At 25.8% G+C, this 27,328-nt stretch overlaps 1 protein-coding gene across 13 annotated transcripts in view; it reads left to right on the top strand.

The window, feature by feature from the left end:
* LOC112596436 overlaps positions 1-27,328 on the top strand; it is a 285,374-nt gene extending 258,046 nt beyond the window's left edge. For 8 of the 13 annotated variants that reach the window (XM_025342112.1, XM_025342124.1, XM_025342122.1 and 5 more), the window contains 6 exons: positions 4,472-4,675; positions 9,976-10,118; positions 10,273-10,355; positions 11,155-11,347; positions 25,535-25,700; positions 26,648-27,328. In XM_025342112.1, the coding sequence (XP_025197897.1) occupies positions 4,472-4,675; positions 9,976-10,118; positions 10,273-10,355; positions 11,155-11,347; positions 25,535-25,636 (725 nt within the window). In that variant the 3' untranslated portion in view covers positions 25,637-25,700; positions 26,648-27,328. The remainder of the gene's footprint in view (positions 1-4,471; positions 4,676-9,975; positions 10,119-10,272; positions 10,356-11,154; positions 11,348-25,534; positions 25,701-26,647) is intronic. The other 5 variants (XM_025342118.1, XM_025342115.1, XM_025342111.1 and 2 more) reach the window with 2 other exon arrangements.

The following is a 27,328-nucleotide window of genomic DNA, read 5'->3' as shown; positions in this document are numbered from 1 at the left end:
CACATGCACGTTTTCAAAACTACCAAAGGGATTTTAAAAATCCAACTCATACATAATTCATAAACACAAACATTTCTATAACTGAACGACCTAAGTTATTGCACTCTGTCATAATACATATATTATTAAGAGCTTCGTCGATCGAGACTTTCTAAAGTGAATGCGCATATTAAAACGTCGAACACATACACGAGCTTGTAAAAAATTAAAACTCATATATATTATATCATTTCTACTACATACCTATTTATTTACTTACCGTGTATGTGTATTTTACTTATATATTTAAAATATTGTCGCCGTCAAAATGCTCGTTTAATACAGCATATATCATAGTGATTGTTCTTGATCAGCTTTCACCCGATACGTAGGTATGTCATCAATGTACGGAATCTAAAAAGTCTACCTTCTGAGGCTATCATATGTATAATATATATAATATACATATTGTATAACACACTTAGTTTATCTTGACACTTATCAATCTTAACAATTTTACAAAAATAAAGGCCCGAAAACTATATTTTTTTTAGATTTTGAGTGGAGCGATCAATGTAATGATTTTACAATAATTTGTTTTTTTTTGTGTGTGTGTACGAGTATATAAGAAGTTGTCAATAAAATGCTTCGGTTTTCAATTATAAGGGTGATTTTAAACTAAAATTTTATCTTGTTTGACTTTGAAGTAAATTAAAAGCAAAAAATCAAACTTTTGATTTTTTTTTTTTTAGTAATATTAATAAAAAAAATAAATGAATGAATAAAAATGCTTGAAAATTTAATTTAAGATCCCTAATAAGGGATTCATTTCCCAATTAAAAAATATCAACAATCTATAGTCACAATATTTTTTTTATAATGATTCAAATTTCAAATTTAAACAAAATTTGTGAAATCATCAAAAAATACAAGTTATTTTGAAGTTGTATATTTATAAAACGTTTCTTTCTTATGCCTAGGATTTAAAAATTTAATACAAGGCTCTTGATAAGTTTTTTAACTTATTTGGAAAATTAAATTCTACAAGAAACCCAAATTAGTTTTTTTTTAAATTCGAATATTTATAACATTAGATATTCATCCGTATAGTACCTAACTATTTCTTACCAAACGAATTTTATTTTTTTGTTGTAATTCAATTCAAAAATAAATGACCGTAGATACTTGAAATTTTCACCAAATTATTAAATTATATGATAAAATTTAAAAAAAATTTAACTCATTTTGAGCAATTTATAAAAATGTCCAATTTTCATTTTTTTTTTTTTTTATAAATGTCGGAAAATTTAATACAAGATTACATTTATGTTGTTTTTTATCTGAATAAAAATATAAAAAATATATAGATACAATATTTTTTTATACCCATTAAAAAATTTAAATTTTAACAAAATTTGTTATTAAAACTGAGTTATACCTATAAGTTGGTATAATACAATAAAAAAATATAATATATTATTCTAATAATTAAAAAATAACAATAAAATAAAATAAATGCAATATTTTTGGAAAAAATTGTATCAACCTACTGCAATATAGTTTAATAATCCTATTAGCTAGGACCTTATTAGTCAAAAAAAAAACATGAAATATACTTAGTAATATTATTTGACAGACCATTTTCACTCATAATAATATTTTGTATACAATGATTTATCATTTATTTCAGATTTAACACATCCATAATAGTAACCCACTCGACACATAATTTACAGTATAGCGGTACCTATTTGTTTACATGCAATATAATTTTTGGACCACTTTTTTTTTTTAATCATAATGGTTGTCGATTGTCAATATAAACTTATAGATTAAACATATAATTATCTTTCTGATGTATTAAAAAAACTTATCTATGCATGTGTGTGTCGTAGAGTATAAACTTTATGAGATTCATAAATTTATGAACATTTTCAAAAAGTATATATAAATCTTTTGCAATGTAATAGATGGTTTTGATTATAACCAATTTAAAATAATAGTTATTTTTTCGTCCAATCAAATAGATAATTTATATGCTTGCAGCATATATACAATATAATATTCTAAAAAAAAAAATTATAATCATAAACTCAAGTATAAAATTATTCGACATATTATAAAGTTTTATAATTTTTATTAAAAAAAAAAAATCTACTTTTAGAGTTCAGCTACAATTCATTTTTATCATTATTTTATAGCTTTATTTTTACTTTCAAAAGCTATTCTTCTCTACTTTTAATTATTTGTTTTTATTCATAAAATAACTATTAACTGCATATAGGTTCTTCGTTAAGATGAAAGATACTAAAAAATTGCAGTTTATTTATGTATATATTATGTATATTATTTATATTATATGTATTATTTTATAATCAAAAATAAACAAAAAATATATTTTATATTTATGTTTCATTTTACTATAATTATTTGTAGTAGGTACTATGTCAAGATGGTCGTGTAATTTCATTCCGTGCAATGGGCATGGAAATCGTTTAGCTGATTTAATAAAATAAAAATTCTAGTAGGCTATTTTACCTATAGTCCTTCATCAAAATTTTGACTAGGAAAATATGTATATTTTTATTTATAATTATTTACATAATGAGCCCAAATTTATAATTTTTTCAAATATTTTTTTTTAACAGGAATATTAATTTTTTTTAGTTTATTAACTACTATGAATAAATTATTGTACTATAATAAATAAAATTATAAAAAGATTCCCTGTCAAAAAATTTTCTTCCCACCAATCCTTATCTACCATTGACCTACAAGATGTACATTTATATCGTCGAGTCACGTTTTAATAACCGGAAACGTATATCAGCTAATCATTTTACGATTGGCTAATCTTTATCAAGCGTGCTCGAATTCAACAATAAAAATGTTCAATAAAACGATTAAATATTTAATTATGTATATGTATATATCTACTAATGGTTAACAAAGAAAACTCGTCTCACACAGATACAGCTGATTAAAATATTGATGGCTAATTTTCATCGACAATTTACAATTTATAGTCTGTTACATGGGATTTAATTATCATTATTATTAATATTTAACTATATATTACGGTGTTAATATTATTACCATTTTTACATCTGAACCGCGATCTTAACTGGTATTTAAAAATACACTTACATGATGTTTCACAGTTTCCCGTACAAATTTTGATAATTTAAGTGTATTCGAAAACATGTTTTAAATTTTAAGACTATGGAATTTTCTAGGGATTTTTAAAAGCTATTTAATTTAGTTTTTAATATACTACAATAATAACTACGCTATGAAATTGTTATCTATCATAACTATTATTTCAGTAAATCACATACGGTTTTAAACATTTTTCCGTATCTAAATGTCCTAAATAGGTGTTTTAAAGATTGAATAGTCTCCTAGAAGGATGCATTTTTCTTAAAAAGTAAAAATATATTGACTAATAAGTAATAACTAATCACTACAATAATTATTGATGTAATCATAAGTATCTATGGATTGGCAAAACACTCGACACGTTTTAGATTACATTCACAAACATAATCACTAATATTAGTGCTATCATTCTCATAACTCATATGGAAAACCTGAAATCATTATGTACATATATATGATAATATAATATAATAACGTTTTCTTTTTCTTTTATTTGTTAATTAACAATAGGCTTAATGTTTTTTTTCTCCGTATTAATCATATCATGGTATTAAGGTATCATATACATAAATGACTGACTGTGTGTTGGTCAGATGACAACAATAATGTATGCATGTTACGTAGTCTTTGATCAATTTTTCATTTTTTCTAACTTAGAATTACATTTTTTCGCATGTTTTTATCTTAGTAGTCTAGACGCACTTTATTTTATTTTTTTTTATTGAATAGTTTGTGTGTGAGTGGACGGCAAGGTGAAAAAATCAATTGACTTATTGAGCACGAAAGTCAATATTGTGCCTTAAAAAATACGTTAGACTAACGTAATACTAGTTTTATCTTTTTAATGATACGCTTGTTTTGACAACCCTTATTTTTTATTCCTCATTCCGAAGCAGAACATTAACCTGTCGATTTCGATTATCGGACCAACTCTTCAGAGTCATACTTATCTGTTCAAGAGTGTAAACCTCTAACTTTAAGTATACAAGTGAAAGGAGAACTAATGTAACGACAAATATTTATACTAAATATTCTTTGGACATTATTAAAATATGTTCATTAGTCATGAGTTATTACTATAATAAAATATTATGTTTATTTTTGGTTCCATACTCGATGTACAGTATACACGCAATATACTTCAACGTTTTTAGAAAAAAAATCGTTCTGCTCCGGAAACAAAATCCTAAACGCGTGTGGTCGATCAAGTGGGAGGTGTGCAATATAAGTGTGATTCTCTCACCCCGCCGTTCACCTACTGAACCACTCGTCCCCGTCCCAAGACCCGCTTTCTCTGACCGTGGGTGCTCCACCCGTGTGTGGACATTTACAGCTCCACACAGCCCTCGTCGACCAAAACTCAATTCACGCATGAAGAGCTTTTCGCTGGACTCGTCAGATACCGCAGAGCAAGCACAAAGACGACGAATGGGCGGCAGTGGCGCTGGCAGTGGTGGTGGTGGTAGTGGCAGCAGCACTGGACTACAACAACAAATGGAAAGCTACTCAAATCCTTCGTCCTCATCTAGATTGCAATGTACGTATGCTGCGATCCTTCCAGCCGCGAACCCATTAGCAAACTAAAATTCTAAAACAAAAATACCATTCAAAATTACAATATTATAAAAATAAATAATATAATATAATATAATAGATTAAACTGCGTTACTCGCCACGATAACAATATCACAACTATGCAGGGAATACCACCTCATCGTACACAACTACGGAATTCATAATTTAAATAAGAAATTTCAGTTGACGAGGTTTTTTCAAACGTCGTAGTATTCGTACCTACTTATCATACCCATTATTAATATACCTACCGTCAAGCATTTTTATTTTATTTTGCCTGTAGATAGGATTATATAAATTTATTTTATATATGATTATGAAAATGATGATGACGGTTTGCTCAGTGCATATATGTATACATAATTTTACTTAAAGTGTGTTTGTATACTATATATCATTATACACTATATGTGCATTGATATTATAAATATATATGATATAGTTATAATTTATAAAATTATATATATTATTGCATGGTAACAATATTTTAATGATATATATATATTATATATATGTATATATCGATCATCGTTATTTTTTTCATATTTTTCCTGTCGTTGGCGAGTTTTATACGCACTTTGTGCGTGTTTACTGTACAATATTAGCCGATGTGAATGGAGACGAGTATAATTATTTTGTTTTGCATTCTAACGGTAGGTGTACCTAATTATTGTGCAATTATTTTCACGCACGCACACTCATGAAAATCGTTTTTCGATACTTGCCATGCGTATAGCTATATATATAATATATTACAGTAGAAAACCCGTGGTTGTGATAACATCGAATGACTGCTAAAAATATTGTGGAAGTTAGGTTAATGGATAAAAAAAAAATCCAATTACTATATGCATTCGTGATTAAATTCCCCGCATTACCGATTTTATTTTTTTAAATTTATTCCATACAAATTATACTGTGGTTTTTTGTCATACCAAACGTTTAGTGGTTATATCGTTGTTAATATTAAACCAAACAAAAAATCTGCGAATAAAAGTGAGGAATGAATCATATTCATTTATTTTTAAGAAGTGGAAAACATTTTTCATTTTTAAAAATAAGACATTTTAACTTTATAATTTACTGTAATGGCTAGATAATTAAAGTTGTAAAAAATTTCAAATATTTCGATTTTAATTCAACTTAACTAAGTTAAACATATTAACTTAACCTACAATATAGCATATTAATCGATATATGTCTGGTATTCTTTTTACCATTACCATGCATTATTCTTTAAAAATATACATAATATATATTTTAGTCTTGCCAGCGTTTAGTTTTTCTACTGTACTATAATATTATAGGTATACGTCGATAACATTAAATCAATTATTAATGATGATAATAATAATGTTGATCACACATGTCGTTTCTACCGTACAGGTGTGTATGGATAGAGCATAATATGCGTAGTAAACTCAAATAATGAAAAACGAAAGTATGAGAAGATAAAAATGCGATATTTAAAAAAAAACTATAGGAGGAAACAACGCGACAATTATACTATAGCGGTTTTACTCGCTGCATGCTTATACGGAATATGGCTTTTTGCTCTTTCGAGCTATAATATTATATTATATATATGTGGCGTATGGAGATCGTATTTTATTTTGTTTTTATTATTATTTTGGTATAGACATTGTATGTGTAATAATGTTTTTGGCAAAAAATCGCGGCTCTATAGGGTGTAATAAATCGCTAAATTGATAAGGCTCGAAAAAAAAAATAGATAAGCAAATTCAATATATTGTTGTATTAAATATGATATGCTTCGCTTTGATATTGTATTTGGATTTAATTTTTTTTTTTTAATACTGCAGAGAAAGAGAGATAGTTTTTACGTAAAATGATGTTGAATGGACGTAGTTTAGCTGAGTATCATTATATATATGCTATATAAATAAACGTAACATTATAATATTATATATATATATATGTATGTGTGTGTGTGATATTGCAGTGGTATAATGATGCCACTGTTGCAGAGTTATCTGAAAATATAAGTTGATATATCGAATATAGGTAGTTTCATTACCCTCTTTTCCACATCTCGTGCGAAACATGTGTGAGAACTTATATTTTCAGACCACATTGCAATGTTTTTTATTTTTTTGGTTTTCTTACACTTTATTCCAGCCGTCAGATGACTGAGAGAACTGTAAATGTATGCGACCCCACTAACATTGATTATATTATATGTAATGTATACATCTTTAATTGATTTTTTTTTCTATCATTTATAATATTTTTATTGATTTTTTTTTATTATTATTATTATTATTACTACTACTACTATTACTAACGAATCTAATAGTTATTTTTTCATATTTAACATTATATTAATATATTATTTTAGTCGTTTCCACGCGTCTGCTATAGTGTCATCTACTCGTACAACACACCTCGATTCCTGCATTATTATTGGACCATATATGTAATATTTATCATACTAGTTACCTCTCAACCTATATGAAAAAAGTGCATAAATAAATTGATGTAAATAATTTTTTATTGTTGCCCCTTAAAAATGAACGATATAATTTATAAAATATAGTTATTTCTGTAAAAAGTTAATTTTATAACAGGTCAATTCACTTTAATATTAAAATTTAACACATTTAAAATTGGTTTTGTTGAATACAAATTGTTATTTTTACGTTCGTAAAACAGAGAAAACACATACGAAGTCATAAATAAAACGGGTGGTCGTCCTGCAATTTGATCAGTTCGTAGAATATATAAGGAATGTATTACTACTTTCTTTTTTATACATATGATATCACATGCCATAATAATACGAGTATATCAACTGTCATAAATATTAATATAACTGCCCACCCATTTTTATATTACAAATATCAGACATCGATATTATCCATATAAGTTCCTATTTTAGATTTTTCAAAAATTACGAATCGTTTTGTTGGTGATTTCAGTAATATGATACTGTTGGGTTTTATCGATTCCACCGTTTTAATATCAAATTCAATAGTTATCGATTCCACTGAGGACATATTATTTTGTATAATATGTTGATTCTGCTGTACAAAGTTGTAAACTTTGATTTTATCGGCTTATGATACTATATTATACATATAAGAACAAAATAATACAACTAAAATAACTATTATTTTTTATTAATTAAATTATCGTCGAATAATACTGTCCTCATCAAAAAAATCCAAATATAAATTATATAATTATAAAAAAAAATACTAAAACATACAATGTAAAAGTTATTAAAAAATGTAATTAAATTGTAATTTAAATATTTATTTGATATCGGTTTAATATAATTAAATCTATTATTTTTTTTATTTAAATAAGTGTCAAAATCGTTTGTTATACATTTTTTTTTCAATTTACAATTTTTGTTTTTATTAACTTTGATTTGTGTATTTTCTCTCATTATTATGTACGAATCAGTTTATATTTTTAAAATCAATATATGTGAAAATAAAAATACATCATGATGTGTTTTGGTGAATTGCGTGTTTACACGAGAATATGTTGGAAAATTTAAAAATATGATTGATAAGACTTGTACTTTAATTTTCAATAATACCAATGTATAATATGTCTAATTAATATTTTTTTGATAAAGCATATTATATACCTACAGAGTTTACAAAAATTTTAAAAACAGTTATTAGACTGATAAATAATAATATTATATAATTAATATGGTTATTGAATGTTTTACATAAATGTACATTAGTGTTATCTGTTATCGCTTTATGTGGGTATTAAAATATAAATACAGTAATTAAGTGTTTTTGAACACCAAGTATATATTATAAATGCACAGATTATGATAAATCCAACACGATACGTGACCTTTGCTAAAATTATTATATATATTACAGTTTGAGTATTCAACAATATTAATTTATTATGAATTTACAAATATCAATTATTGTTTTTAAATGTTTAGTAATACATAATCCAACGGAATCAGTATATACATCAAAGTTCAGCGGAATCGATATACACTTACTACTGTTCACTACTTATGGAAGGTGGATAAACCTTTTTTGGTGATGACACAATTTAAAAAGAGTTGACCAGAACGGTTATAAACTTATCTATTTTTTTAAACTAGTAAACTTTTCTAGATCATTAAATTTACTTGAAAAAATATGTAAATTCTTCCAAATTGTTTTAAATGTTATTATTATACTGAGAATTAGCAATACTGAAACTAATTATTTTTAAAATTAAATTTAAAAATTGTTTTTGTTTATTTAGTTGAAAGCATTAAATTATAATGATACAATTAGAATGTATAATCGAAGTTATTAAAAAATTAGGAGAGTTTACTATCACCCATTTACCAATGGCTTTTAAAATTACCTTTTCATATACCTATTGCACTTAACATTTTTTAAGATCGTTGACCAGTTGCATTTAGTAGTTTTCAAATTTAAAAGATCAATTGTGCTAAATTTAAAATACATTAAGTATAATTGATTACTTATCGATTTTAGGTGTTCCAATATAATTTGAGTTAAGTACTTAACTTTTGAATAAAATAAAAACACGATTATGAAAACTTATTATCAATTGAATAAATTTAAATAAAAATGAATTAATACTTATTTTCGTCTATCGCTTGAATTCATCCTTCAATATTTTTATTTCATAAAAATTCCGATATTTTCGTAGAATATTGGCTGAAAATCAGAGTTAAAATTTTAAATATAATAATATTAAATTTACTCAAAACAAAAAAAAAAATTAACCAATTGCTCAATTGATTGGTACATACATTTTTAATTTTAATTTATTTTAAAATACATATATTATATACTATGATAATTCAATACGATGGAATCAAATTGCAAAAAAACATTTTTTACATAAAGATAGAACTAAAAGAAAAACGCAATTATTAGTAAGTATTAGTTGTAAAAAATAAGGAGCGCAAATTTTTGTCTATATATAATAAAGTATTCAGGACGATTCGTAAAAAAAATTTAAATAATATCGACCTATACTCGACCTCAGAAGGCAACTAGTATGATGCGTCTGTGTTGTAATGATGAATACAATATTATATTTTATTACATACCTACTTGTTTGTTTACCTACACCGTCGTTCCTGCACAACAATGACGTTGTTTTCGTATACCGCCAACGTTTCCCCTTATATGTATCGCGTGCATTCTTCTTCATATGACGATAATGTGGTTTTATTAAATATTTTATAATTTTTGATGTTACCTCCCGTCTTATATTGGTTTTTCGCCCATTTTTCAGCTCCGTCTAGCCCAGTGCATAACCGGCGTTTACTGTCAACCAGGACCATACGGATGAGCTCCGTCGAGTTACCCGACGATAACGATAAATCACTGTCGTCGGCAAGTACGTCTCCGTGCCCATCGCCGGTGAGATATTCACAAGTACAGTATTATAATAATTATACACATGCATATTATATTAAATTATAATAAAATATAATAAGTAGTGCCTTAAATTAGACGTAAGATCGCGAGTGAGCAGTATATTAAAACAATACACACTCTACCCTAAAATTTGTTTTTGTCCTTTTTTCAGAAACCACACAGGCTTTTACCGAATAATCTCTATGTGGTGCTGTATAATTTCAAAGCTCGTCGAGAAGACGAACTGGATTTGAAGTGAGTACATAAACATAATAGGTAGCTAATTTCAAACTGCAAATTTTGCAGCACGTGTTTAATTAGAATATTTCACTCAAATTATTTAAAATTTCTCGCTACTGAAAAAGGGTGCTTATAACATTTCTATAACATTGTTCATACAACAAAATGCATCTCATTCGTGCTTAATTCATAAAATCAATATTTCATCACGTTTTATCTTTAATAGGTACTTAGATGAAGATTTTACTAAATAAAACGAATTTTATAAATTATTTTACATAGATATTAATAGGTATCTATATGACATTTGTTATTATTAATACACATAATATATATGTATATAATGACGCAACTAATTTCGATCAAAGAACGATGATCAACGACTCAACAAATCATCATCCACGTTGATATAATACAGTGTTTCAGATCATACAGTTTTAAAAAAAATTGAATATATCAAAATAAAACCATTTCTTCATATTATTTTTCATTATTAAATTGAACCACTAAGTAACTTAATTGATTGTAATTAAAAAAAAATTGCTTCAACGTAGCTTGATAGGTTGTATTTTTATAAACTGTATCTTTTTTAAAAGATCGCTCATTAATATATAACTGATAGTCAAAATAAGTAGATACGTAATTGTTTTTTTAGTTTGGATTTTTCTTTTATAAACTTATTTATACATACATTTTATGTATATGTATTTAAGTGGATGAAACATGCGTATAATATTTACAAAATAAATTGTTTCTTAATAATTTGAAAAAATAATTATTATTTTAATTCGAACTCGTGTTATGCGTATATTAGGGCAGGATACAAGGTAACTGTTATAGATACATCAGACCCGGCCTGGTGGAAAGGTAAATGTTTCGGTCGCGTCGGTTACTTTCCATACAATTACGTCACTAAAGTGCAGCCCGGAGAGAGGCCGTGGCAAGTTACAATCAATTTACAGGTGTTGGATGTTGACAATAATCCACTAACATTACTGAGAGATCAGGTAAGTACCAAAACCATTGTTATATAATTATCATATTGTTATAAATATACCAATGATATCGATAATATACCAGGTGGTACATTTAACGTAAGATACTTATTATGTTAAAAAATACTAACTTTTTTGAAAATGTTATTTTTATATAAATTTAAGTTGTTGAGAAATAAAATCTAAGGGACGGGAAATCTGCAATTTATTACTAGTATTGTTGATTTCACATTTTATCTAACTGATGTGTTAGAGTATAGAGATTAAATTAACGTGATAATAACCGATTTAAAAAAGGTTTTAAATAGTAAATCATGGACTTCTAACTAAAAAGTTTAAGCTACACTATATTTGTGATGCTTTCCCCTCTCCTAGTCGAGTTTTTTATATGTCTTAACTCTATCTCAGCTCTAACAAATTACACATATAGTGTTTTACAGGGGATTTCATATTATTCCTTTATTTTTCTTACTAATCGTTAATTCATTTAATAAATTAATAACTAAAACTAAATTTTCTAACGATATAAAACATTCTTTAAGTAAATAACAGCTGTATTTTACTTCAATCCTAAGTTCATATATTAACTTCTTATGAAAAATGTCTTGGTCTCCAGCTTCGTTTAGACAAATTCTATGTCATAACCTCATTTGGTTAACAAAACCTCATATTCAATTATCTTCAACAATTATAATCTTAATGAAATGCTTAGTTTTAGACAAAAATCTTGAATCTTACTCCCTCATTGACCTTAATCATTACATAAATATTACCGTTAATAAAACATTCAAAGTTTTAAATTTTATTTAACGCAACATTAAAATTTTAACTTCCATTAATTGTCTTCGTATACTTTAATTTGCCTTAGTTCGGTCTATTTTTAAGTTTAATTCAGTTATTTGGAATCCTTATTTAGTCAAGGATCATTTAAGATTTTAGCGTACCTATACAAAATAGATTACTCTCTTATCTATCGCCAAGGACAATTTAATTTTTTTTATTCTTAACAGATTTTTAGATGTGCCTGATTGATTAGAACATAAGATGTCATTTAAACTCTATTTATTCCAGAAACAATATCCTTCTTCACATTCCTTAGTATTTGACTACCTATTATTATAATCATCCTGCAAAGTCTATACAAGATGTTTTATTTTATTAATTATAAGTTCTCATTTCTGTCTTAACCTTAAAAATTTAATTATATTTTATTATTATACCACAACCATTTTTGTATTTTTATAATTATTATCGAAATCTTATTTTTACAATGACGATATTTTAAAATTGATTAATTTGATTAATTATACTATATTTGGGTTCATGTTACGCAAAGATTAATTTTCCTTTTAATTAATCATAATAATTCATTATGACCATTTAATTTTTTTTTCCATTCAGCTTATCATCATTGTTTTGCTGCCATGCTATTGATTAATGTGCAAGTTGTATTCTTGTTAAATAATTAAGTTTGTCTTGTTCTCTCTCCTTATACCCCTTTACCACAACGAAAATGTTTTTATATAGTATACAAACAATATTGCGTACAATAGTTATAGAATTTATAATGTTTTCAATCGAAACGCACAACACATTAATATATGTAAACATAAATTATAAATACGTTTTTACTTCTTTATTTATCAAAAACTATTTTTTATTACCAATTTTGCTCATTAGCTCATAATTAATTAATTTATCTAAAATATTACAGGAAATAAATAAAGTTTTCAATATTAATCAGTTAACCAAACTTAATAAACTGGAACGTAGAAAAATTAATTATGGCAACTGTAGGCATTCTCGTTTAATATTTTTAAAGCTGTAATTCAATAATTATGTTTTTTAAATTGTATCTACATAGCACTAAAGAAATTCAACGTTAACTTACATGTTATGTGGTTTTGTGTAAATTCCAAATAAAAATTTATGAAAATAATGATTATTTATTCGACTCTAGGCGCTTATCGCTGTTTATCATTTGAGCCCAAACTATACTTCTATACCACAAACTAAATGATGCATAATATATTATTATCATCCTACGTATAATGTATTGTACGGATACCATAGCTACACATTACACAATAACTATCGAAATAATTATCTCGCAGGAGCTTAATATTATTATACGTTTAAACTGCTTTGGTTGTATTTCTGTTAGCCTACTCAAAACATTATTTCAAACACATTCCCTTTTGGCCCATTATTTTGCATCAAACTGAATAATATATTATTATATCATGATATATATTTACGTACATTTAAGTTATCAAAATTATAAAACATTTGCTTTACACTTACTCCATCTCCTGATATTCATATATTTGGAAATTAAAATTTCTTTTTATCTTATTTATACAGTTTATTTTTATACATAATTGATTATAGTATACCATCTAATACATAATTAACACCAATTACGCCTCATGAAAGTATAATCTTAAAACGTGTCATTTATCAATAGTATGAATTCTTAAACTATAAATCATACCGATTAAAACAAATAATTGTATTTCACTAAAGTTTATTTCCAAATTCTTAGAAATTTTTGAGAAAAATGAAAAATGTGATAATCAATTTCGAACATTTTTTTAACAAATACTTGACTAGTATTAAACAAACAAAACAAATAATACACAGAATAATTTTTAAATCCCTATCAACAAGTGTATGATGAACGTAATTCAAGTGTGGCAAACACTTATTTCGTAAACTAATCAACATTCAATTTTTAAATAAATCATAAATCTCACAATTTGTTTGCAAATATACTGAAAATCATTGAAAAAAAAAAACCAAAAATGTATTATTAATTTACAAAGTATGTTGTATAAAGTAGGTTAGGTTAAGTACTACTAAAACTGATAGCTATTCTTCTAATCGTGATGGTCACTTTAAAATTAAACCGTATAGTTACTGCAGTACCATTACAGTAAACATCGATAATATTGCTCCCGAATTTTTAATTTGTTCGAACGATTTATAAAAAGTTCGAATGTAGACTAATATCGTTGTTGAGTCAAAAATTTTCCCATAAGATTAGTTTAGTTATTTTCGTCTACAATACACCACTAGCATACAAAATGAGTAGCATCAAACTTTTATCGGTAACGGCTAACTTATCTCTGCCGTCCATTAATTACTGATCTAGAATCATTAGGCTCGTATACACTGTATGCTCAAAAATCTTATTATTACTTCAGCCACTTTTATATTTTGTATCAAGTGATTAAATGTTCAAGTTATAGTCATTTAATTAAATAATACTACAAGATATAACCATAAAACGAGTGCTAATATTTACCTAAAATTTTGAGCCAAATTAAAACTCGTTCAAATTTTTCTTCTTCATCTATTAATTCTACAAACTTACCAAATGCTTTTGCCTTTCAATTATCACAAGACTTCAAAACCTTTAAATAAGACTTTACCTCTCTAGAAATCACGAAATTAATCTCTAAACTCAAGATTTAATAAATTTAGGACAAACGTTGATTCATTGTTGTCCCAGATTGTGTAACTAAAAACTGAAAACGTCTCTTTTCGACATGATTTTACAACGCTAAAAAATTAAGTCCTTACCTTTGAGTCTATGAAGAAATAATGTCTACTCCTACCACGAATTTGTTATTATAGTTATTACAAAAACATTCTGAACGGGAAAAATGTTAATTTATTGCTTTTACTCTGGACTTTTTAAATCTATACTATCTCTTCACCTGTTGATAGGATGACAGATGACCTTAAACTCTTATCAGATGTTACTTATTTATTAGAAATATCCTTGCTTCCTAACCTTTAACTACTTGATAAAGCCAAACTAGTGACGGTAGTCCACGATCTTTAAAAGTCACTAATTTAGTCAAAAGGTCCATTTATCGTTGATGAATTGCAATATACCTCTATCAATACATCTCAACCCTGCCATTTATGTAAACTTTCTATTTTTAGCCTTAATTATTTCTTTGAATTTATTGATAATAATCACTCAACTATTTTTGTTGAACAAATAACCTTTCCCGTAAAACTTAATGTCAATCGTAACTTTCATAACGTAAATTTAAACATAAACAATCTTAAGACTAAGTTTATTAACCTTAGAATCTCTTTCCCTTTATTTCGCTCATACAACATTATCATTCTTACTGAAACGTGGCTATCCTCTGATATTCTTAGTCTTAAACTTGGTCTTGATAGTTATCACATATTCGAACTTGATAAAAACTCTCATAATAGTCCACATTAAAGGAACAGTGGGGTTCTCATTTCAATAAGACAAATTCAAATCTCCCTTATAGTCGATGTTGAACTTATATTAACAACTTTGACATATGATTATTTTTTGCTACTATTAAGTGCGATTTACCTATTTACTAATACAGCACTACCTGTAATAAAAACTCACACAATTTTTTGAAGCATTTCATTTCATTTTTTTTTTTTTTTTTCATTGATCTTATTTAAGCCCGGTAACTAAGACCATTAGCTGTGCATAGGAACAGTAGGTATTTTGTGTAAGGTTTGGTTAGTAGGGTTGGAACACGTGGGTGTATGTGTGTGTGCCATGAATTTGTCAGTATGAACTCGAGTGGTCACCCATCCAAGAGCTAACGACGTCGGCCGATGCTTGACCTCAGAACACATTAGTGACCGAAACCAACCACCGTGCACCAGGCCACGCATTTCATTTTGTCTACAAATCCTTCCTCTATTTCCTCTATGTACTAATTTTAATTTACTATATATTACCTGGTCAAACGAAAATCTTAGTTTATCTACACATAGTAACTTTTCTAATACCTCTACTTATATTACTGATGCCTTTTCTTTCTTTAACTTTTATTAACACAATACTTAACCAAATTTACATGATATTTTTTTAGATCTTAATATCTCTAACTCTAATGAAGTTACTGTTAGTAATACTATTTTATCCTCTTGTTAGCCTCAACTTCTGTCATCATCTTTTATCAATTGTTTTTCGAACTTAAAATTGCGCACCCCTACTTCAAATTTAAATCTGGTGAATATGCTGCGATGTTTCAATCTGTATGTTCATTTGACTGGGTATTCACTTTTTCCCTTTAAAATACTAATGATGAAGCTTAAGTATTCAATAATGGTCTTCTTCGTGGGTCTCCCAATAACTTAAATTATTGGTATTTAGAAAATATAAGTCCATATGATTTACAAACGTTTTTGATACTCTTCAGACTATTATACATTTTACCAACTTTGTGCGAAATGTAAAATACTTTCCATTGTTAACTATGCTAATTTTATCAATATGACTGTGAAATAACTGTCTTTTCTACCTGCTCATTTTTGAAGCTATGTCAGTAGTCTTAGCTTAAATCTAGCAATACTGTCTTCTGTCTATCTTGATAATGTACACTCAAATTCCACCATTTTTTCAGCCAACTTATTCAATACGTATTTTTCTTCGACTTTTAATTAACCTATTTTTTTATCATCTCATCCTCTCAGCCAGTAACCTTATTATTTGCCTTCCTGAAATAACTTTTTCATCTAATGATGTTCTATCTACTCTAAATTTATCGATACATAATTTTTCAAATGGATCAAATAGTATATCTACTCTTTACTTGTATAACTGACGTCACACAATTACATTTTCTAAATACTTAATTTTTAGACGCTTTTTGATAGAAAGCGCTTTTCTTCTTATTTTGAGAATGTTCTCAACCACACCTATCGATAAATCTGGTGACTCATTTAATATTAAAAAGTCTAAGTCCATTTTAATCATAACTCGTACCGCTAAACTTTTTGAATCTCTAGTTTGTTCAAACATTAACTCTCAATCTGTTGTTCTGATGCTGAATACAAATCCATTTTATCTGTGCTAAAGAGTTCCTTCAATGTTCCTGAAATTTTATCTGATATAAAACTACGTATCCCTTCTCATAGTATTAGGATCCTACTCTTTTCTGTACTCCACACTAAACTTCTTATGGTTTTAACCATTCTTTACACTGAATGCTACGTTTCCTTAATAATGCTCCCTAAGATTCTTGATCTTAATCGACTAATATTAAATTTAAGTTATTTATTTATTCATGGTATACTTTGTATTACATATACTTCATTTTAATTTACTACTAACTAGTACATGTTCATTTAATTTGTGTTTATATATACAACTGTCGTTCGGCGTTAAAATAATAAATAAATAATTAAACATTAAAAAAAAAAAACATTTTAACCCTAAACCAATAAATTTCTTACTTATTTGCTTAAAATTAAATATAGATTTAAATATTTTCTGTAGTTTATAATAACAATACATTAATAATTTCCACAAGTAAATAAAAAAAAATATTATTAAAAATTATTTTGGAAAGGATATCAAATCGTTAGGTTATATTATATTATTATATATTATTGAGTCAATTTTGTTTATCTAATTGCTTGATTTCGACCAAATAAAATGTTATGACCAGCCCATTTCAAATTATTATTAAGTAAAAATTTAAATCAAATCCAATATCTTTATTATCAAGTAAATACCAATTAATTATACATAATAACAACGTTTTTTCCTGCAGACATTTATTTTAACATATTATTTAAATTGTAAAAATAAAAATTATTTCATTTATTCAGTAACATGATTTAATTTTATTATATTATTTGGCCTGAGACTAAAATTCTAGTCTTGAATTTCAATACTTAAAACAAAAAAATAAAATCCAATTATTTAACAGCGTTTAGCTGTAGTAAAAAACACACCATTCTTAAAAAAAATTTTTAATTTAAGTAATTAATAACCGTGGTTTATAGTAATTTCCTGTTTGTAAATAAAGCAGTACCTATTTATTCAAATTAGACTGTAAAAAAAACTACAATCTAGCTATAATATTATGTAGATACATATTATTAAACAATATTTTTTTATGAGATAGGTAAATCCGTGTTTTTTTCCTAGTCACCTTTTCTTGTCAAAACCCGTATTTATTATTCTTATATTTATTGATAATTTATTCTTCAATACAATTTTTTTTTTAATAATAATAATAATCAAATTACAATGAATTCATCATAAATTATTTTACTGCATCTCTTCATTTTATTAGGTCATTCATATGCTATTGTATTTTTCCCTGTACATTGTTAAAAATATTAATAAACTATAACTTTTATTATGACGAAATTTTTATTATCACTGTTTTTAGTCTTTAAATTATCTATTTATACGCAATAAACATATATATATATATACGTATATACCTTACAGTATACTAACTCTAATTAGTGTACAATATTCTTTATTTGTTAGTTGTAGTTGGATCCGTCCATCCAAATGATGATTTGTTGCCATTGTTACAAAATTTTATTGTTTTCAATTTCCAAATTCCATATCGCATTTTTATTAAATTAAGTAGTGAAAACAGAAGAAGTTATTGAATTATAATATAGTCTTTAGTTTCTCTTTTTTGGAAAAAAAAAATGAGATCATTAATATGTCTTATGACAAGCTATAGAACATATTACTGATCTTGTGTTCCAATGTTTAGGTTTATTTATTTATATCAACAAGTAACTGTAAGTAATGGTTTATGATAGGAAAAGTACAAAATATATTTTTGACTTTTGTGTTTATAAATATTGAACATGAAATTTTTTTGTGTGTATTTAAAAAACATGTCATTATATTAGTTATCGCATCCCAAAATATTACGTAGCTAAAAAAATCATAAAATTTAACACATTTCTTTTTTTACCCCCAGACATAAGACATATTAGTATAAAAAAATGTAATGTGGATATTTTTAGTAAAGTTTAAACAGATTTCAACACAATTTCTCGGAAATAATTAATAATTAATTAACTTTCATGTATAAAATGTTTGTTGTTTTAAAATAATAAAATGTTTAATATTATAATACTTATCAATTTAACTATACAAATTAAATACGAATGCATATAACTGTACTTCGTCTTTGATAAGCAGTTTTGTAGTTTTAGTTCTATTTAATCATATACCCATTAACCATTTACTTAGTGATAAATTATAAATACGTAATGTATAATGTATATAATATTATACTCTTCTTTGCTCGTTGTTTTCATATTTACACTCGAGTAAAAAATTTACAATTTTTTCTTCTATAAATATATAAATAATAAACAATTTTCAGTTGAATCATAAATTTTACAAAATTTACATATTAACCTGTGAATAAAAACTAGGACCATATAAATCATTAGACAGAATATATGATTTAAATACATAACTTACAAATATTTCAATTAAAAAACGTGTTGCGCGTTTCATTTAAATTTAATAATCACCTGAAAACGAAACAATTCGTATATTAGAACCTTAAATATTTTATTCTTGAAATGTTTTTTCTCAGTTTAACGCAACCTTGAATTTTCCATTTATATTATAGGTAATAATATTGTTAGGCGTGGCACTTGTTTACGTATATACCAGGAAAATACGCTACTAACCAACTCCTGCGGCTGCATTGTCTCGCGGTTAGGTTTTATCGATCTCGTACCGTTCTGTGATTATAATATAACTCGTTTTTCCTCATATAAATGAGATTGGTGCGTAGCGGGAACGCATATTACGAAAACCATTTTTATGTATATAACTCGCTATGTATTACAAATATACGTTTTGTATGTACGTGGTAAATTTTGTGTTTTTATTCCTTTGAAAATGTATGTAATTATATCTTACAGATTTCCTTGATGTTATTTTAAAAATAATAATAAAAATAATTAACATAACGCAGATAAAACAACTGGTAGTTATAACGGTAACCAAATATGAAAATTTATGACAAACATATTTCCCAAATTCGATTAGATAATATATCATATGTTTTAATTTTTAATTTCATGAAAATTATTAAAAAAAAAGCATATAATATATATATATTATCCTATGATGATTGTAAATCACACGCACATCTTGGATTTTTGTACACGATATGACTAACATGCGTGTGATCATAAAATGCGAATGAAAATAATTAATGTTAAGAATTGCAAGGAATGAGTGCAAAGTGTCTATTTGAAAAGCCAACTATAAAAAAAATTTGAAATTCTTCACAAATATCAATAAAAAAAACATAAGATTATTTATTTTAAAATAAACTACAATTTTCCTCGTTTAATGAAAATTGGTTATATGCAAGATATATACTTGATATTCGATATTAATACAGTGAAAAAATATTTTAAAAATATTTCAAATTATGCCTATTATATTATTTAACAGTAATTAAAAATGAAAGATTAGCAGTTGTCCAAAAAATGATAAGAAAGAGAAAAATACTTGATAAATCTCCAAAAATGAAATGCCAGCCATAAAAAAAAAGATTTTATAACATAGGATTTTACGACTAGTTAATATTGATAAAAATGATATTATAGTTTAATAAAAATAAAACCATCAATCATTTAATACAATAAGTATCTAGAGGTATCTAGATACTTCTTAGAACTACACATTCATTTTCAGAAATTAAACATTATATCAATTATTTTTTGTTAGTGTGAAAACTGAATACATAACTACGGATAAGTTAAAACTAATGTTTTCTTTACAAGTATACTTATCATCTTTCAAAAATTGTATCAGAACATTTGGGAAAATGCTACTTAAGAAAAATTCATAAAATTACAAAATTTAAATCGTTTTACTTATTTTTATATGTTCAACAAGTCTAGTTCTTTACTCCAAACTCAGCTATATATTATAAGAGTAACAATTTTTTTTTTTTGTTTTTTTTGATTGAAGTTATATATTGAAATTTAAATATGTTTGGTCAATATTTTAAATCAGTTTATTCACCCTTAAGCAATATTACAAACGTTTTATTAAAAAGTATGTAGTATGGTGTTAGAAAATATTGATCTAAGTCAGTGTTTGCCAATCTGGGGGGACATGTAAATATTACTGGGGAGGTGTACTCATATAAAACAATTTTTTATTATTCATATTTTATAATTATTGTCGTAAATAAAAAGGGTGATATTTTTTTCAATTTATAGGGAGGGGTGAAGTTTTTGAAAATTTACAAATGGGGCATAAGATAAAAGAGTTTGAGAACTACTGATATAAATAAGTGTTTCTTTACTAAGTCTGAAGTCTTTGATAGTCTATTAAAACCACATTTAAATACGACGACTAATCCTAACCTAGTTTCTGACATTTTTTTTAGGAATTTTTATTACTCCCACACAAATCAAATTAATTTTCTATTTTCCTTATCCTTATCTTCAGGTACTTTTTTTACTACTTGAAAAACTAGTTATGTACTCTCAGTTTTTAAATAAAGATTGAAATTTAAAATACGTAATAAGAGACTGATATCAAGATTAAGCGTATTTCCTAAATTATTTCAAAAATTATTAAAATTAAAACTTTCATATTTACTAAGTCAAATACTTCTAAATAATCAACATGAATTCAGACTGTTTAAATCTATTGTTACAAATTTATTATTTTACTGTACAGGTTTAATGGACGTAATCTCTAAAGATGATCATGTTAATGCTCTATACATAAACTGAATTTAAAAAAACTTTTGTTAGTTTTGATCATTTTGTATAAATTAGTAAATTGAGTACTATAGGGACAGGGAAATCATATGAAAAACTGATTTTTTTTTTTCGTATCTTACGGATAAAAAACAAATAGTTAAAATAAAAAAATCAACATCTACTATTTATGTATCTTCTGGAATTCCATAAGATGGACATTTGTCATCTTTCTTATTCATATTATTTCTAAATTATCTTGGTAACGTATATAAGTACTGTAAATATTCATTATACGCCCAAATTCAATATCTTAATGATTATCACAAATTACAATCTAATTTAGATAAATTATATTTATGATTAATTAAAAATGGATTGCAGGTAAATGAGAGTAAATGCTTACAGATAAATTTTATAAGAACTAAATATTATATTCACACCAATATGTAATTAATAAATGTAACCTTACTACAACAAACCACGTAAAAGATTTAGATTTTTTTCTGTTTTTCCATTTATACCATATCACATATATATATGTAAAAAAGCATCAAGTACATTAGAATTTTTAAGAGAAAAATTTGTGACAATATCAAAGTAATAAATGCTTAAAACTTTATATATTGCTCTTGTATAGTTTATCTTATAAGTTATAATATGATTCTATTATTTAGTATTTATATATATCACGTGATATCAGAAAAATTGAATCCATACGATATCATTTTTTAAATTAAATTTCTTATAAAATTAATACTAATATAATTAAAACTGATGAATTTCTTAGTAACCTAAATATGCACAATCTTTTAAGTAGAAAAAAATGTTTTGAAGTAAAACTTGATTTATAAATTATTTAATTATAAAAATGATTGTTCAAAAATTTTAAATTTAATTCCCATTAATGTCATCAAATAGCTCTTCATTCATATTATATGTTTTATACATTTACTCATACACATAACTATAATGGAAATTTTTTATTAAATCGCATGCTGAATTTATGTAACAAAATTAATACAAATAATTTCGATTTCTTTCATAATTCTTTATTACAACATAACGGTCTATGTCTTTTATTACTTATTACATTATTATCTGTTTTTTTTTTTTAAATTTATTTATTTAAATAATTATGTTATTAATAAGTTGGTTTTTCTATGCTCTATTTCACTGTTTACTTGTTTATTATTATTTCGTTTATCTGTATTGTTATGTCCATGGGCGTAATCATCGTTTGTGATAAAATTTATTGTTTTTATCATATAATAAAAGGTATGTTCGTTTTGTATAATAATTTTTTTAGGTTAGTCTATTTTAAATCATATTCATTATCGTAGTTAATACAGTTTAATTTTTTTTTAATTTATTTATTCATCTTCTCCAATTATAAATTTATTATTATTATTTTTAATTTAAATATAGATCTTTAATTCACAAATAAAATGATATAATAATAAATAATTATCAATTAATTAAATAGTGTAATCGAGAACTGTACACATTTTATAATAAAAAATGAAAATGTTATGCTGGTAATAAATCATTACCGTTGTCTCTCAATAACTTATTATTTTTCAGACAACGTCCTATGATCAATAAATAATAAATAATATCAAATCTTATTTCGCACATTAAAACTTAAAATGAAACGTGCATTTATGTTATGATAACCGTTATCAGACGCCATGTGTATACTGTTATTACGTTTTCACATGTTAAACCATTCTAACGTTCCAATAGATATTAAAATTGTATTTATGTTTCATTTTTACTGATAAAAATTATTTTTCAAAAATTATAATAACACGACCGTACTTAATTTTTTTTTTTTTTTTGGTAAAAAATTAAATATTTGTTATTAATTAAAGCATAGAATAGCACATTAATAAAATTAAAACCTTTCGAATTTAAAAAAAAAAAATGAAATATAAGGTTTAATGAATAAATGTTTATATTACAATATATTATAAGCCAATAGATCAAGGGATGGTCATTATTTTATTTCAGTAAAAATTAAATTTTAAGCTAGCCATCATCCCATAACACTTAACATCAAATGACTTAGATTTAATTATATTTTTGATTGTGAAATCTTTATTCCGTCAATATTCGTACAATCAATCGTCATTATTTATTCTATTTTATTTTGCTTATAACATTGTTAATATATTTTATACTTAATAACATCGCAATCAAGTACGATATTAAACAGTAATTTACCTTTTATCCATTATACATAAATACTTTTATAACGCAAACGAATAAGTCGAAAATAGTAACCAAAAACATTTAAAATCAATTCCAACAAGACAGTTAACATTATTATGCATATATTACTATGCACGCATATCGCACAACTTAAATTACTAAAATTTAGGGATTGCCCAGACTCTGCAAGTGAAAATAGTAAAATAAGCGAAAATAAGTAAGTGAAATAATGAAACCTATTAATAATAATGGTCCAGCAGATTTTACATCTCTTGGTGTTAGTATTTTTTTTTTTTTTATTATTTTAGTCGTTTAAAGTGGTAATAAATTACTAAAGAAACAGCCATGTAAAAACAAAAATGTATAATATTAACGTAGTATTGTTACAGAAGCATTGTTATAGTGTAACTAAGTTAAAACAATGACCAGTTAACATCGGACAAAACTAGTTTATTACCCCAAACTGATCATTGTTTTAATTTAGTCGTACTGTATATAGGTAAAATTCATTGATAGTTGAATGTTTTAAATTTTATTATTATTTTTATATACTTAAATAATGAAAGTTGTTCTACGCAGAACGATAGGTGTATTGCCTATACACTGCGCCGTGTTAAACTGTTAGAAAACTGTCAGATTGATTCGATCTCATCAACATATTAACTAAAACAATTTATCGTATTTTATTTTAATTTATTATAGTGAATTTTAAATCAACAATTATTATATTCACTACCAATTGCATTTAACCGATTATTTAATGATCAGAGCTCAATTAGATTAGGTACCATATTGTTTATTTAAGACTCGTTAAAAATATAAAACAATAGAAAATAACTATTCTAGTAAAAATAAGGTAAATTTCTCTAAAACTATTTTATATACAATAAATTGGCGAGAGTAATATACTAAAATTCAAAGAATATAATTTTCTAGTTAACAGCTTAAATTATAAAATAACGAATAAATTATATCAACATCGATTTAGTTCCAAACAAGTTTACTGTACATATTTATCAAATCTTACAATATTTTTGTCAGTTTATCTTAACTGTACATTAACATTAATATATTATAAAAATTTAAACTTAAATAGGAGAAACATAAAAAAAATACTGAATATTCAATCAGAAAAGTAACAATAAAGAAACTTTTGGTGCACTACTCTTTTATTTTAAATTAATATTTTATTCATTCTAAAACAATTTAAAAACATCTAATACAGTCATATTATGCTCGTATTCTACATAATAGTGTGATGAAATATAAATAATATTTTTTTGTATAAAAACGTGAATTTTTTTTAATGTTTCTGATAATCGCGTGATCTTCCGTCATAATATTTATGTCGTATTATTATATACCAATACTTCGCATGCCTACTTAAAATATTCACCTCGCGTACCACAACTAGCTATGATTAAAGTACTTGACGAATTGCATGTGTTAATTTACGTATAGATCGTTATCCAAATTGGCGAAGGACCAGACGGCTCGGTAATGATCCGGAACGCAGAGAACAAACAGGGAATGTGCCCGGTGAAGTTTCTGCAAGAGGTGTGACAATTGGGTGAGCGATACGTGACGCATCGCTTTTCTATGTCTCGACGACCTTTCTTGAGCCCATGTAAGTACATATAATACATAATATTATATTTTACGTTAACGCGTTGTATGAAATGATTCATCAAGGATGCTCAGTTTATTTTATCCTTTAATACTATAAATTTATTTAAACGTAAATGTATAGAATTTTTATGTAAGTTTACTTGCTTAAAATATTATAGTTGAACAATAGCAAAATTAAAATAATAAAATGTTGGTGGCTTAGGTTAGGTTAGCTAGGTGAATCACCATTACTAGTTGTACACACAAATTATATAACTTCTGACGTATTTAGTCCATTACCTTCAGACACTATATGTGTGTATGTTTGTAAATAGTTTATATACTACACAATAGTATATTATAATGGTATTACACATATATGACATGTTTGTGCATCATCATTAATATTAGTCGTTTGGAAAATAATAATTTGTTGATACTATTGAGTATTATGACAGAACAGGATATGTATACAAGTCGTGTTTTAGACTCAATATAGAGAACCAGACATCATCGGCAACAAATACAAATATGTTATTTACTAATGAGGAAAAAGGAACAACAATCCTTTATAAAGAAACTAAAAATTGACTAATAGTTATATATTTATATTTATAGATAACCTCGGGTTAATATACATATTTTAAAATAGATAATCATGTTTACTTATTTAAATATTACGTCTCTAAGACTATTCAAAATGATTTGAGTTATTATAATATATTTATACGAGTATATAAACCTAACCTTCGGTTTAGCCACAAGGAAATCAATTAGTATCATCATGACCTAACACCTCGTCAAAGCCCAACTGTTATTCAATACTTGTATACTATAAAATAGGTAATATGATATGTGTGTATAACGTTACAATTCATCAACACCACAACTATACTGCAATAAATTATAATTCATAACATGCATATTATAATATTAATATAATCACGATCGTGTTTTTCCCTACAGCTTTGCCCTCGGACTACGAGAGATACGACGATGACCGACCTTGCGGTCGTCGACATTCCAACTCGCAGAACCGACCGCTATTGGTGATCGGTCAACGTTGAAACAATCCGCGACGCCGAATTATACACATTCACTTTTACAACTCAAATTTATACTCACACACACACACATACACACACACATATTATATAAAAACACATAAACAGAACCACAATTCTATATCCTCGACACCCTCCTGAAATAATTTCCTTGCGACCAAGGAAACTAGCTCACCCCCCCTCCCCTTTCTGTCAGCAAACTACCACCGTTTTTGCTAAATTATACACTATCCGTCTCTCTCGTTCTACTTTGTATAATACAGATATTAATACGTCCACGATACCATGAAAATATATTAATAATAATTCACTGTGTTGCCTGCTCGTTATGCTTGTTTGTGCGGCATATATGATGTGTGTGCGTGTATGTGTAGTTATTATTTATTCAATCGATGTATAGAAAACTATATACCCTCTTCATATTCGTGCCACAACTAAATTATGTTTTGTATACAACCATTCAACCATTCAACTACTCATCTTCATCCCTATACACTTCTATTCCATATGCGAACACAAATAATAACATTATTAATATATGTAAACAAAAATTATGACCAATTTTCTTAAAAAAAAAAAAAAT

This window comes from Melanaphis sacchari, unplaced genomic scaffold, assembly GCF_002803265.2.
Source record: "Melanaphis sacchari strain LSU unplaced genomic scaffold, SCAv2.0 Contig31_pilon_pilon, whole genome shotgun sequence".
In the NCBI taxonomy this organism is placed as follows: Eukaryota; Metazoa; Arthropoda; class Insecta; order Hemiptera; family Aphididae; genus Melanaphis; species Melanaphis sacchari.
The sequence above is the reverse complement of the archived record's forward strand: the minus strand, read 5'-3'. Positions and strand labels throughout refer to the sequence as shown.